At 37.8% G+C, this 16,448-nt stretch overlaps 1 protein-coding gene across 10 annotated transcripts in view; it reads left to right on the forward strand.

The window, feature by feature from the left end:
• MEF2C (myocyte enhancer factor 2C) overlaps positions 1–16,448 on the forward strand; it is a 193,236-nt gene that overhangs the window by 101,186 nt on the left and 75,602 nt on the right. For all 10 annotated transcript variants that reach the window (XM_070938788.1, XM_070938792.1, XM_070938786.1 and 7 more), the window contains one exon: positions 15,629–15,832. In XM_070938788.1, the coding sequence (XP_070794889.1) occupies positions 15,629–15,832 (204 nt within the window). The remainder of the gene's footprint in view (positions 1–15,628; positions 15,833–16,448) is intronic.

Here is a 16,448-nt window from a genome sequence, read left to right on the forward strand (position 1 = left end):
ACGAAGGAGTGAGTGATCTGACCATGACAAGGGTTTCATGTCTATATCCCCTATAATAAGACCACTCAACCACTGGCCAGAGACAAAAATCAGGTCCAGTGTGTGTCCCCCCCTGTGAGTGGGGCCATGAACTAACTGGGTCAGGTCCATGGCCGTCATGGAAGCCATGAACTCCCGAGCCATCTCTGACGTTTCACCAACGGACGGCAGATTGAAATCACCCATGACCATAAGCCTGGGTGTATCAACTGCCACCGTGGCTATCACGTCGAGTAGCTCGGGCAGGGCCGTTGCCACGCGGCAGGGAGCCAGGTACGTAAGCAACAAGCCCATCTGAACCCCATGACCCCATCTCACAAAGAGGGACTCACACCCGGCAATCTGTGGCACAGTGGTCTCCCTCGGACCCAGACCTTCGTTAATAATAACCGCCACCCCCCCCGCCCCTCCCCTGGGCCCTCGGCTGATGGAATGCTCTGAAGCCTGGTGGACACATCTCAACCAGAGGGACCCCTCCCTCCGGGCCCAACCAGGTCTCCGTAATACCCGCCAGGTCCGCTCCCTCCTCTTGAATAAGATCGTAAATGAGGGGGCCCTTATTTACCACGGACCTGGCGTTGCACAGCATCAGCCGGAGGCCCAGGTCCTGAGTATCTGAGCCACCTAGTATCCGAGGGGAGCCTTGAGGACCGGGGCGTGCAATCGCTCTCAAATAGCGAGTGCGCACCCCCGGCACAGGATAAGGTCCTCTGCTCCCGCCATATCTGCCCCTCCCATTCACCGTGCTGATGACATCCCCAATCCCTCGTCCTGCGCCCTCCAGCCCGTTACCCTGTGCCAGGCTGGGCCCTGACCTAGGTGGATTACCCCCCCCATCCCCTTTGGTCGCCCTCCCAGTTCCCCTTAAAAAATTATTAAAAACCCTAATTAAAAAACCCCTCAATCCCCGCTTTAAAACATGCCACCTCTCGGGGCTCCAAAGCCCGTCCTTAAGGTAGGCCTTTGATAGAGTGGAAGGCCATCGCCGCGAGAGGGGGGCATCTCGCAGCGCAAGCAAATCTGCCGAGGTATAAGCCATACAAGTATGATGAGATGGAAAAGGGGAACCTTGGATGTCAGCGAAATTTAAAGATAGTCATTGAGGTGAGAGATGGCAAAAGAGGCTGGCCAGGATGAAGCTGGGGCCCCCTCACTCTCTCACAGTGATGGGGCGACCAGATCAGATGGTTGCAGTGCAGGCGGATGGCCACAGCCGTTCTCTCACCGCGGCTGGATGTAAAAGGCCAACAATAGTCACTTTCTCCCTGCAGATGGAGCAGCAGTCCTTGACCTGGACTCTCAGCTTCTCCCTCCAGCCTGCAATCTCTCCTCCCCCGAGCCAAGGCCTAAAGGTGGAAATCGGGCGGCAGGAATAAACTAGCCAGCAGCAGAAGGAGATAGAGAACAAACATAAAAATCCAGGAGGGTGATAATAAAGTCCCAGAGTCAGTAGTGATGGAAAAATGGGCCGACCTAATAGAGAGTCCAGGTAGCAACGGGGGGGAGGCCATTTTCATAGGGGGGGGCGAATCCAAGGGGGAAACCAGATGGTAATTGGAATCCCCCTCTATCACTCCCCAACTCCCTTCGATGTTCCGGGCCAAATCCCCCCAATAGTCCTGCCAATTTTCTCCGAGCAAATTCTGCCACGATCTTCCCAGGTCTCGGTCCATGTAGGGGGTTTTCAGGCGCAGCTGACCGCTGGGCCATACACCCCGGGCCTCAAATCTGGGCTAAATAACTGTTTGAAGCGGCCAACAGGCCTCCGAGCCTCCGGGTGCGGGTCCATCGCCTTCCCGCACCCCCCCTCCCCCGGCAGCCCAGCTTTTTTTTCGGCCGTCAAATCGAAGGGAGGCTTGGGTCGCTATAGATGATTCCCTCGGCTCCCTCAGTTCTCCATCCGGCTCAGTTAGACTCCCCAGACCACCTTAACTCCTTCACCTCCTACAGTCAGTCCGTAGGATGAAATGCCCGATCTCCGGGGCTCCGCAGCTGTGGAGTCATCGTGGAGGCCGCCGCCGCCGCCGCCCTCCTTACAGCGCTCCGATTACATCTCCTCGCTGTAGCTCTGCCATCCCAGGGCCAATCCCGATAAGGGATGGCACATCTGAACCGTCAGACCATCGGCATGCTGAACGTGGGGCTCAAGATCACTAAAACAGCCTCCGACATTTCCAAAGTTCTCCTTTTCCCCATCAACCTCAACAGCGAGCCCCTCGGAGGTCCGCCATCTTACACATGCGCAGGGATTTTCCCCATTTATTGAGGGAAATTGGATTTTTATTGGGTCTTCCCCCCACCCCATGCCAAAAGGAAAGCTAACTGGGCTTCTACTCCTAGAAGCCCCCTACCCTTGCACCTGCTCCCTGCTCCCTTCCTCAAACCTCCACTCAATCCCACTTTGGGACAGAGGAACGCGCACTGGAAACACCTGTTGGGGTGATGTGGGAATGCGCCTTCTGATGCTCCACCGCTCAGCCTGCAACTCTGCGCTCCTCCAGGCCTGGCTTACTGAGGAGGGGGGAAGCAGCCCTGACACCTCCACTTCCCCCCATCATCGCTGCCCGGCTTCCTCAAAGGCACAGTGCATTTAAAAGGCAGCAGCTCGTGTCTGGAGGGGCCAAACAGTGGGACAATTGCGAGAGCTGGGCCAGGCCTCTCCACTGTCTGACTCGCCAATGGAGGCACTTCTGCCAGGCCATTCTTCCCCCTTGCAGGGCTTTTGTGCTCAGTGCTTGGCCAGGGGAGGGGAGTGCTTCCCCATGCCACCCCCTTCTTTCTCTTGGTTCCGCCAACGAGGGAGGAGAAAGGCCAGGCTTGGGGGATAGCCTCCACCCCGCAATGTCCGCCCCCACCACTCTCTCCCAGCCCTCTTTGCTGGAGGCAGCAGCAAAAGTACCATGACGAAGGTGGAATCCTGTTGCCGTGCAAAGGCAAGTGCAGGGGTGCTTCACTCCTGCACTGAAGCTCTGCCCATCACCACAACCATGATGGGACAACAGCTCTTTCATCCTTCTGCCGCAACAGGGCCACAGGGAGCCACAGCATAGGGGTAAAAGAGCCGCATGGGTTGCATTGTGACTCCGTGTTGTAATGGGCTCCAGGAGGAGGACGGGACTCCGCCTCCACCATTGTGAAGCACATGAGTGAAAAAGTTAACTCAATCAATTCCAACTTCGTGAGAAGTTGGAATTGATTGAGTGAAATGCAATGGAGAAATGCAATTGGAGCTGGGCTGAGGAAACGGCGTGCATGCGTGCCCACAGAGAAGGCTCTGTGTGCCACAGATTCGCCATCATGGGTGTAAGATAACCTTTTTGCCAGCTGATTCTTCTTGGAACCTAAACATATGCAAATATATTTTAATACATTAAAAAATGGAAGGTTGGGCCCATGCATTGATCCAAATGATTACAGTGCTTTGATGGCACAGAACAAATAACTCTGAGATAGATATAGACAAGTTACTGCAGTTTCATTTTAGCTCCAGTGAAGTAATAAAACCTGAATGAATCATGACAGGCTTGCTCTATGAATTTTACTGAGGTTTGGATGTCCTATGATACTGGCAGCATTGCTGAGGTGTCATATAGGATGTCTACTTCAAGAGGTATTGTTAGAGCCAGGGCAAAAAATTCTCTCTTATTCCCTTGCTCAGCATTCTACAAGAGAAATACAGCCAGAAACAGTGTTAATCGGCAGGTTCCCGACACACTCTTCCCTAAATGATAAAACAATATCAGGCCTGTGGCTGACTTAATTAATCATATCCCATTGGCCACAGTGAGAGAGATTAAAAACAAAAAGGCTCTCTCAATGTGTCTTTGTTTGGATTCTCTCCCCTTCTCAACTGTACAGAATTGAGTTCATAAATTTGATTAATTTGCTGCATAGTCATTTTAGCTTTCATGTCAGTGGCTAACAAATTCAACATCTGTCAGTCTTATCCAGGAAATGGAGGAGGAACCATACTTGTTGCTCTTCTTGTCTGTTTTTGCTTTAAAAAAAAGAAATCCCTCCCATTGTAGACAACAAGATAATGTTAGAACTAAAAAACACAAACCTGATTTTTTTCCCCTTAAGTTTGTGAATATGGATTCACTGGATTGGTCCCTCCTAATCAAGCCTTGTTGTGGTTTCTGATTCCTCCTTTTTTGTTTTTAGTCAGATTTTTAAAGTCAGTAATCAGTTTTATTTATTTATTGTAATATTCTCTGACCTAACGGCTGTGATATTTTTTTTTAAGTCGGGGTAAAAAAATTATCTGAAGGGCCAGAATGAATATGATGTTCAGTTGCTTATCTAAAATTTTAATCTCTCTCCATTTGGGAGAAGGTACTCCAAGTCATTCTACAATTCCTGTGATTCCACCCCCCCACAATTAACCAATATCTGTTTCCAATATTATATGCATTATTTCAAAATAGAAAGATCAATTTTTCGATTAACTCTAGTTCTGCTTCAATATAATGAAACACAAGGCTGTGAAATTAAATTAAAAGGAAAACGTATTTATAATGACAAAAACAATCCTCTTTTATTTATTATATTTAGAAAGTGTATAATTCTTGCAATTTTATTATAGGATTGAATGCTATCTTGTTTTCCCGAAAATAAGACCCAACCGGAAAATAAGCCCTAGCATGATTTTTCAGGATACTCGTAATATAAGCCCTACCCCCAAAATAAGCTCCAATTAAGATTGTCAACCAGAAAGAGGTGTTTAGTACTGTATTTCCTCCAAAATAAGACCTAACCAGAAAATAAGCCATAATGCGTCTTTTGGAACAAAAATTAATATAAGACCCGGTCTTATTTTGGGGAAAACATGGTATATACTACACTGCAATGGTGCATACATTAGCTGCTATCTTTGATTGATTTTCTTCATACAATCAATAAAATATTTTTAACAACATTAAAAAGATGGTTCCAAATTAATCAGGCAGCACATTTTCATTATTTTAAATACAAGAATCTAGAAATCTGGGCAATGCCACTTTTTTTTTTTTTTTTTTATTGAAAAAGTTTTTCAAATACAAGTTTTTCCCCCTTTTCCTCCCTTCTTCCCTAACCCCCCCTCACCACCCATCCCCCCCTGTGACTTCTTCTTCACAACAATAAACTAATTCATAATTAATTACATAATATTTTACCATGCCCTTACTCACTCCTCAAAATGCTGACCCTTAGCATAGTATTCTTATAACTCCGCTTTTCTCCGCTTTTCACAATCTACCCTTTTTCTCCTCCCCCAAACTTATAAAATATTATTATTATTACAACAACATAACCTTTACTTTTATATATATTAATTTAACATTTCAAAGCAGCCTTCTCCAAATTTAACATTTATTCAGTTCTATCCAATTCTTCCACTCCCCGAAATATATGACTTAAAAATCCTTTTTCTTAAACTAATCAATCACTAAACTAACCTATTTCAACCCAGTTTCCTGCAAGATTACCATGCACTACAATTCTAAATATAATCCACTGCCCACTCTGCTAAAATATACATATGTCTATATATACATTCCATTTTATAAAAAAAGAAAAGACAATAACTTTAAATTTATAATTCATTTAGTATCTTCTTTGATGTCTTTCCACTAGATTGTTAAATCCATCATCCATAATAGGGTAACATAGCATCCTGGTGCAACAGTTTATTCAAAATCTTCAGTCATCTTCTGCCCCCATCAATAATGAATATCTGGGCAATGCCACTTTTAAAACATTTGAAATAATCTGCCTTCAAAAATGGAGATGCATTCAACTATATATATGAGCAATCTAAAATTAAATAATTATTTTCTTCTACCAGTGGTTGATTGGTATCATGATTTGAAACAAATTCAAGCTCATTAATAAATTTGGTATATATGCTTTTGGTTTTAATAATAAACATGTACACTTACATCATTAGAAATTAAAATTGTAAAATCTCATAAGTGTAGTATCTTGCATGTTAAATAGAAGACTGTAAAACAAGATGCAGCATATGGCTTTCCAGATGTGGCTGGGCTACAACTTCTAGGGACCCACCCAGCATGCCAATAAGTGAAGGATTCTGAAAGTAATAGTTAAACAACATGAAATTATCAAGCAGTTTACACCAGCACATTTGCTCGTTCACACACATGCAAAAAGCCAGAAGGCTTTGTGTACAGATATAACAATCTGATTTTTTTTCAATCCGTTTACTGTCACAGATTATGCTGCCTGTATTCTTACATATGAAAATTCATGAAAGCAAAATATAATACAAGTTTCCATATTTCATAAAAACATACTTTTTCTCTTCATACTTGAAAAATATGTTATTCAATAGTTGACTGCTTAAATAAGTAAGATGGGAATTGTAATTTGTTTTTTTTTTCCTCAACAGAATTTTTAGGGGGGAGAATCTTAATAGTAGTATTCCATTGCACAGTTGAGATGGAAACATTTTAAAATATATGATCTTATAGCTATGATTCTAGTATTTCTTTGTTCATGCTTATATTTGAACAACAATGATAGGTCAAGATAAATATACGGAAAATTTAAGATATGCTTATTAAGAAAAAAAACCCAAGACTTTTCATTGTTAGAAATTTGCACATCTTTATTTTTGCCTAGTGAAGCCAAATTCCTAAAGCTCTCCTTGACGTACAGAAATTTTGTTTGTTGAAAAAGGGGGTGCTAATTGATACCAGTATCCAGGGGCTCCATGGATCAAGAATCTTTGACTGATAAACTGTATTGAAGCATAATTTTAGAATGAATTGTTTATATAGATTACATTGCTCTTCATTCTCAGTACAAACGAGAATGTAAACAGCAATGTCAATGAGTTGTCAAAGACTAGAACAAGCAAGCCAAAGAAACAATTATGTCTGTCTTTTAAGGATTCGTTTGGAAGGCCCTCAGGGAATAAGAGCTGGAGGTGGGAAGCAAAACTAAAGTCATTGTGTGGAGGAAGAAGTTGCACTCTTCCTGTTTTGACAGGAAATGGAGACAAATGTGCTTCCTGACCATTTGCTCGGTAGGGAATGAAATATTCTGTGACCTTTACCTCATGAACATTTTAGCTTTGTTTTAACTAGTAAACATGTTTTCAACCCAAACATGTATTTATATTTGCCAAAGTGTCTTAGCATTTTGTGGCTAAAGTGTAGTCTTATTGTTTATTACAATGTATCAGACAAATTCTTCTGCACCATCGTGTAACATTCAGCAGGATATAGTTTGGTGCAGAAAGAAAGTTTTCTCATATGATTCTCAAAAATATCCACAATGTTTACTTTAGGGATAACAGAATACAGAGAGTGCAGAGAGTGAAACAGAATGAGAGATAACCAAGGATATTTCTGTCATGCAGTAAAGTTCAGAACTGCCATTCTGAGGAAGTCCATCTATCCAACTTGCAAAGAAATAAAATTGTTTTCAGATGTATTCAAGAAAGGGGATGCTAAATATTGATAAGTCGTAAAGTCACTTATAATGCCAATTTATATAGAGTTGTCCTTTTGTTTGCTATTCTTAAAAGCAAATTTGCTTACAAAATATCCAGTCCTATATTTGAAGTGTAAGATCTGTGGTGTTAAAAGTATTATAGTAAAACTGCAGTTTGATTAGCTCTCTTCTTCATTACTAGACTTCTATTGTTGTGGCAAAAAAAAGGGGAGGGGATATTTCATGGTAGTGCAAGAAGCTGTGCTCTCTTTTATTCTGCTTCCCAATCCTCAACCCAGTTCAATAGCATATTTAGATTTAAGTATGTTCAATCCCACTGAAGTTACTGATGCTCAATCATTTTATTCAAATCTATTTTTTGGGCTTGCTTAGGAATGGATGGGAGTACCTCACATTAGAGCCACAACTTGAAAGCATCTGTATTGCAGTTCCTTTTTAGCCAGTTGTGGATCAGCATGCTTTGACAAGGACAATGGTTCCCTTTTCAGTTTCAGTCCTGTCTTGTCCTTGTAAATTAAATTGAAGGATTATAAGGAACATAGCAGGAGGGTGATGAAGTGTCCTTGGCTGCTCTTTTTAAAGGTCCTTTCATTCAGTGGGTCCTATCTGGTCATGATACAAAAGAAGATTTGTCAGGGGAAAACCCTCCAATGATGCTTCAGCTTATCACTGCTACTGAGCGTAAGCATAAAGTTGGATGCAAGAGAATCTTTGTTCAGACATGATTTGAAACACACAAATAGTAAAGAGAAGAGAGAAAAGGAGATTTAGCTTGGAGACTTTTACTACAAGAAAACTGTTGACAGTTTTGTATGGAAGCTAATTGTACCTAAGTACTTTAGATCAGTGGCCCCAACTTTTTGGGCACCAGGGACCAGTTCTGTGGAGAGAGGTTTTTCTGTGGATAGGCCTTGGCTTGTTTGCATGGCCCAGTTTCTGGCATGCTGCGGTCCGGTGCCAGTCCATGGACTTGGGGTTGGGGTTCTCTGCTTTAGATATTTTTCTAGAAAAGATATGCAGAAACCCTAACAATTCTGGGCTAGAAAAATGAAAGAATAGAAGAGCTATAAAGAGTTTTGGGAGGATATTTTATTTTTGATAGACATAATGTTGGATCCAGATGGTTATGACTAAAAATCTGATTAACTTCAGTGGGAGCAACAAACTCAGTTTTATTGATGATTTTCAAAAACATTACAATTTTTAAAATGTCAGCTATAATTAGCATTAAACATGTCTATTATTTCTACATGGCGTATTTGTATTTTTTTTTTTATTTCCATTTCTATGTGCAGTGGAATAATGGACTATAGCAATATGGGGCTCTCTAGATGTGTTAACATTAAATAATTATTGAGAATAATTTTGGTTAGGATTTCTAGAAAATACCAGGATAAAGAAAATTAAATAATAGCTTCAGTTTGTATGGTGAAATAAAAGGGTCACAGCAAGTCTGTTATTTCTTTGTATCTGTGGTAGATACCAACACTGTTATTATAGGAAGGTCATAATTATTTTGCCAGCTTACTAAATTTTTAAAAGAGAGACAGAAATATCCTGAGAAGGGGGAAGAGGAGGGACAACAGCCATAAAAGCAACATAGTTCTGTATCATAATTTATCACCACAAAAGTGAATGACGTAGTAAGTGGATTTGTGGCTTTTACCTTCCACCCGTAATTTTTGCTCCTACACTGAGCCATTTACAGCTAGGAGTGGCACAGAATTTCGGCTATAATTTTAGTTAAACATAAACAATGGCAAAATGCTATTCCTTTTTTGGTACCACAAATTGATGGGATGGCTTCTAGGTGGAAGAAGTCAATTTTGTCATGTTCTACAAAGTTCTGTTATATGTCAGAGTATCAGATCAGAAAACAGTAGAGTGTTCTTCATTACAAATAAACATTTTAGTTTGTCCATTTTCAACAGTTACACAAGAAGGATCATTTTGTATCTCTGTATTTATATTTTAGGAACACTCGCTCCTTGTGAAAATATTTTATTTTCACTCAAGTTATTCTCATGACATTTGAACCTACATTAGCATATAGTGATTTTCACCAATGTGGCCTCAGGATAAGCTTGAAACATGGAAATTGCACATATCATACATAGAGATTAAATTGGCTGTCGCCTATCATCTCAATAGCTCCAAAGGTAAAGTTACAGTGCCTCTTCACAGATGGTGAACAGCGGATTATGCACCGCATTGGGGGTGATGTCATCTGATTCTTGTCCATTTTCCCCACCAATTAATTTATTCCTCTGAGGTGAAAGAGAAGGTATGTGAACAATAAGTGAAGATACACATTATATTCAAGGATTATGAACACTATTATGTTTTAATAGTGGAAACCCTATTAGAGTGTGGGTTTTAGTACACATCAATCTTGTTAATCATCATCAAAGCATGAAAAAGCTCAATGAGGTTCCATCTCCTCATTCTTTTAAGACAATAAAAATATAATTTAAAACTACTTTATACAGAAAAAAATAGTTGCAGTTAGATGTCTCAAAAGCAAATTAAGCATTATCTCTCAAAATGGGAGAAATATTAAAGCATAATAAAGCATAGTAAAGCAGATTTGGAGAACCATTAATCTGAATTTCAGGCTTATAGCGAATAGGTACAAGTAAAAATATCAAAACAGTGTTATTACAACAAATAAAATATTAGAAAACATTAAAAAGTTTTGATAAAATATTCTCTCTGTTTAGCAGCAGCCGATGAAAATCTTGCTAATTTCCATAGCAATGTCTCCTTGTCTAAATTCATTAAATATTCAATTTTATATGAATCAGGCCAAAATGATTTTCTTACCAAGAGGGGCTCCAGAATATTTCCATGTGCTGAAATGGGAGTAGGTCAGTACAATAAATAATGGTAAAATCTTCTTTTCTTGGAGCAAAGGCAGAAACATATTTTATATGGAATATTGAGAAATTGACTTTCTCAAGTTACTGATGTCATTTGCTAGAATCTGAAGTGCCTCTCAGAGGGAGGGCACTGCAACATACTTCAGATAACGTTTACATTCACTTTTAATGCATTCCAAGGAATAATTTTATTTTGTGATAAGTGAAACAATTTAAATTTAAGAATTTCAGCACCCTGTTTTTGAATAAGAGATTATTATATGGATTATTTGAATTTAAAAAGAATTTTGGAGAAAAATGAAAGTTACACATGTGATGGAATAAAAATTTAAAGCAACTAGTATAAGAATGAATGGAAAATTAACTGGTTCCAGAAGGCACTGCTTTACAAGTCAAAAATCAAGTAACAAGAGGAGTTTTGCAAATATTCCAGCTTTAATTAGGTATGTATCAGTTTCTGCATAGAGAGAGGAAACAGGAGCACCTTTAAGGAAACCTAAGATAGTTTCGAGGAGTTTGTTTTGAAAAAAATCCATGTCATTAAATTGATAGTGAATAAGGTTTCATGAATTAGTCTTCTGTGAGGAATTAACTAAAAAGTTAACTAAAAAGTTAGTTGGTGCTTATTTATCTCATGATTTTATATAACGTCCATTTTGATAGGACACTGTTAAAAAAGAAAACAAGGACAATGAAACCAGGAGTAGTCAGCATAAAAAGCTGTTTGCTAGGTAGCTGTATTAAACATCCAGAATTTTGGAAATTTTCAGGCAAGCATTAGATGTACTTCTGGATTCTGCATGCACGCCGGCCGGCAAGTCTTCAAGTTACTACCACCATGCATGCTCATGCTGGAAAATGGAACACCAGCTCTTCCGGTTTCCGGCACTGATGCAAGCACAAAGGCCAGGTGATTGTCACATGTGCATGTGCACCAGAAACCTGGAAGAGGAATGGGCAACGCCGCACATGCCAGTCAACATGACTCCGCGTACCCCTTCAGGCACGCATGCCATAGGTTTGCCATCATGGACATAGAACATAATATTTCTGCCTTGGATAAATAGAAACTCGGTGCAACTACTCATTTGGTGATTGCCTAGCACTTGTGTTGCTCTTGAAGCGTGGGCTGGTTTACTCATTGCCTTATTCCTATTGCAGTGAAATGACATTACTACCATAGAACACCCTAAGGGAGAATTTTGCTTTTAATGCCAGATGTTGTTTGATGGGAAGTCTTCAGAAAATTACCTGAATCCATGAATTAAAATAAGTTAATTTACACAGATAAAAATATAAAACAATGTGTTGATTGGCACTAAACCTTCATCGTGTCATAATTCAATAAGTTCACCTATAACCCTTGAAATAGGATATAATAAGTATAAGAAGAATAGTATTTTGTGACCTGTCTCTACTAGTTGGTGGCAACTAGGATATAAAGCAATCAGCCACCATAGTAAATTATAAATTTAATTAGATATATGGTTTACCAATTGGCAGGACACATGTTGATAGTAGGATTTTCATGGCTGGATTGAGATTATCTGAAATTATTATTAATAATATTTGAAAAGGCTAATTGCAGAAAATGGGTTTTTACACATTTGTTTCTGCAATAAATATTTTTTTTTTCTTTTTGGTGAACAGATTAGACGCTTATCCAAAACATACATAGCCAAACAGCAAATAGTTCATAGTCCATTATTTTCAGTGATTCCAAAATTTGGAACTGTGTTGCTTATGTGTAACCATCTTGATCCATTATGATTATTGCTAAGCATATTTACACATATTTATATAGTTATCATAGTTATCAGACCGAATGAATATGTGTGTATATGTGTATATACACACACACACACACATGCTTGTATGTATGCATCTGAATATTGCATGCAAAATTTCCAGGCTGCAATATTATTTCCCAGGATCTTCTAAAAATATCCTTGTCTTCTAAAATACTCTTCTAAATCATTTTCATTCCAGAAACATTATTCTGTAATAGGGTTAAGTGGTTTAGTGCCATTGAAGTCTTTTGAGTGCAACTCTCATCCATTCTAGTTTAGCACAGCTAATGCCAAAAGACCGTAGCAGTTATTGGTTACTATTCATGGAACAAATCCTGATGCTGAGGATTCAGTCCCAGGACATCTAATATCAAGGGCAATGAGAAAGGTTATCATTTCAGCATTTCATCTAAGCACCAATACACCAATATGGAATTAGATAAACGTCTTTATTGTTAAGACTTATTTGTGGGACTAAATATTTCAGACAAATATGGTAGAAAATGGTATTGCTAGAGCTAGGAAGATATTTCAGGGTTTTCAGGCCTGCAGATAAATTCAATTATTTAAAACTTTATTAATGAGAACAAAATCACATATCTTGAGATTCAAGGTGACTTGAACCAAGACAAGAGACTGATTTTAATTAATTAGTTGAATGATTAATTTAGCAGACTAGAGAGACCAATGTATTATTTAAAAGTACATAATATTGTTTTTTGTTTTTATAAATTACATACATTAAAAACCTAATATACTTTGTTTTAGCACATGAATAATGAAAAAGAAAAAAATTAAATACCTTTCACAATCCTCTTAATAATTTCTTAAGTCTTGAACTTTCACTAACACGAAAAGAATAGATTCATTCCTATGACAGCTTATTGTAAAAGTATAAGAGATTAATGATTTATGATGATACTATGCTAAGTGCAAAGAAGTCTGAAATTTTTAACTGTGAGTGGCATATTTTAAATGAATAGTAAAAATTATTTCACTTTAGAAACAGTGATGCATAAAACCAGTTTTATATCTTGGTGAACAATGGTAATATCGTCATATAATGCACCTGGGAAAAATGCTAATGAATCATATTCCGAGCAATTATGATTACATTTTAATCTTTTTTTTAAAGAAATAAACGCTTTAGTTATTCTGTCATTGTTTTAAATTACAGCCTAATGAAAAGAAATCATTTGCAAAAGTCTGCAACAAATCTCATGAAAATTAGTATGTGCTGTGTAGCACATTCATGTGGTCAGCTTCAGTATTCAGAAACACCTAACTGTAAACACAGTGGTCTTACAGATATTTCTGTTCCAAAATGTACTTTTGATGGTGAGAATGTTTAATATGCTAAATTTTGAGGTTTTTCTTCAACAGAAACTATTCTATATACACGCTGTCTTCTTCCAGTACTGTGGTTTGCAAGTTTCATTGAAAATAGTTTCAAATGCAGTAACAGTGTATGGGATTTATATATCCAGCCCAATCCATATTTTAGGCTCTAGACCTTTTCCCCCCTTTTTTTTTTAAAAAAAAGAGCAAATCACACACAAACTCATATCCCTTGGAAAATATATTTTCATGTTTTACAAAGCAAAGTCCAGCTTGAAATAACATTAGTTTCAAAATGGCTATAAACATGCTTATTGGTATTACATGGATATATTTTATCAATTTCTTTGACAAATTCAATTTGGTTTCATGAGCTCAAGTGTTTTTGGAGTGTCAAATCAAGATCAACAAATGTGGAATAGTGCTAACCCTAGTGGATAGGACATCATAGTTTTCTTCTCAAATTTTTGAGCAAATTCAGTGTTTGTCTATTCAATGCTCTGTGCACTTGCATAGCAATCTCTATCAATTCTCTTCATGTAATAGGATGTTATCCTATTAACATCCTAATAGGCTGTTAATGTTGGACTGGATATAGGTAGAGCCATCCAGATCTAGCTGCTTCCAGGCATCCAGATAGCACCTTAACCTGGTTCAGGAAATCTCGTCACAGAACTAATTAAGTATTACATTATTGGTTAGAACCTAAACTCTTTTCAAGGAATCCTACTGAAATCGTTTGAATTCCACAGAGTTATGCCTGATTTACTCCACTAGCATTACTCAGATATGTATTCAGTTCTTTATATATCTGTTGGCTTGTAGATCAATACTAATGTGACGCATTTCAGTAAATTTGATAGTTAAATTGAATATTATGATTGCAAATTATGTTAAATACTACTGTTCTGGTTTAATAAAGAATAGAGAAAGTTTTGTGTTCTTTATATATCTGTTGGCTTGTAGATCAATACTAATGTGACGCATTTCAGTAAATTTGATAGTTAAATTGAATATTATGATTGCAAATTATGTTAAATACTACTGTTCTGGTTTAATAAAGAATAGAGAAAGTTTTGTGTATATACTATTGTGAATACAATGTAATACAATGTAATAATTTGAAAATTATTTTAGACTTCTGCATCTATATAGTAAAAAATCAATAGAAATAATGTATCAGATGCAAATGTAGTTTGTTTATATTGTAGAATATCAATTTGCAAAGAACAGGGAAATAGATACATTTTTGATGTGGGCTGGCTGGTAACATGAAATGGATTTAATGTCATGTTTTTCATGGTATGGTTAAATGATATTTTATAGCAGTTTGCAGTTGCATTAGCATGCATTAGGCTTATAAGAAGATTAAACACACCTTTATGAATAATACATATTGGAGTGTTTTATCCTTTATAGAAACCCATGCAGATATTCTTATTGATAGCATTAAAGAACTGATAGAAACTAGAACTAATTAAGTAGCCTCAGAGCGTGAAACTAGCTCCTTAGCCATAGCATTATAGGTTTGATTTGATTACATCAGAAACCTGTTAGATTTGTGTCTTATAATCAGTGCCTGATGAAGAAAACGTTAATTAATATTTTTTATTTAGAAAGCAGTCCTTTTTAAACAGTCTATTATTTGACACAAGGAAGGACCAGTTTTGTTACAGGTCTCCTAATAGGCAGTTGGTTAGAAGTGACTAACATATACATGAAGTCCTCCAAAGAGAACAATGAATTATAAATTTAAATGTTGGTAGGTTTGCAAGCTAGAAACTAGATTATAGTAAATGAAAATAAAAAGTATAGGAAACTGACAATGTATGAAATAGCTGATGTAAGGAAAACATTAAAGGTGACATTATATATTACATACATAATGAATTGAATTGCATTATTATATAGAATGTTCTGGTTTAAATCTGTAAAGATGAGGCCAAGATTAATGAATGTCATTCAAGCCTTCCTTCAATTAGTTGTTTATTATATATGGTATATGCATTGATATACTCTGCATTGAAATTATACACCCCACTTTTGAACTTGTTAAAATCCAGGAATTAAAGCAATTGAAAAAGGATCAAACCTGATTTCTGCCTTTATTGTTTGTTTTAGGTGACTTTTACGAAGAGGAAATTTGGGTTAATGAAGAAGGCTTATGAGTTGAGTGTTCTATGCGACTGTGAAATTGCTCTCATAATCTTCAACAGCACCAATAAACTTTTCCAGTATGCCAGCACTGATATGGACAAGGTGTTGCTGAAGTATACAGAATACAATGAGCCGCATGAGAGTCGAACGAATTCAGATATTGTTGAGGTAAGTATTATACTGAATAAGGAGGATTTCTTTCCCTGTAATGTACTATACTAATTTGAAACTGATTTCATTTTCTATGTGACAATTATCCGAGCTAGTTCAGTTCATAACATTCTCCTACTTTAGTGCATTCTTTTTGCTAGTTCAGTTGGTTTCAGATTTATATTTGTAAAAGAATAAACCTCTCTTAAAATTCAGATACTTCTATCTTATCAAATACAATCTTACAAATTTTTAAAACCATGGATTCATATTTAAAAATATACCCTCCAATATATTTTGTAATGCTCCTGCAAGTGAAATATAATTTATGAGTCTAACCATGCAAATAAAGGAAGCTTTTGGTAAATTTACCTCATACATGTTCCTTAATATATATTGATTGGTATATTATTTTGTTGTTTTGAAGAGAATAATAGCATTGATTTTCAAATGTGTTCTAATTTTTTGCTTGCTGTCATCAATTTACTTTGGAATCCTATGACTATCTTAAACAAAGATGTAAATAGAGCTGCTCCGTCTCAGGAACCCTTAAGGTTTTTAAAGAAATGCATACTTTATTGTAACAATCTTAAAGAATTTGCTGCTGATTTCAGTGGAGCCAGAGTTTAAGTGC

Source organism: Pituophis catenifer, unplaced genomic scaffold (assembly GCF_029215685.1).
Source record: "Pituophis catenifer annectens isolate HBS135680 unplaced genomic scaffold, rPitCat1.0.hap2 SCAF_2, whole genome shotgun sequence".
NCBI lineage: Eukaryota > Metazoa > Chordata > Lepidosauria > Squamata > Colubridae > Pituophis > Pituophis catenifer.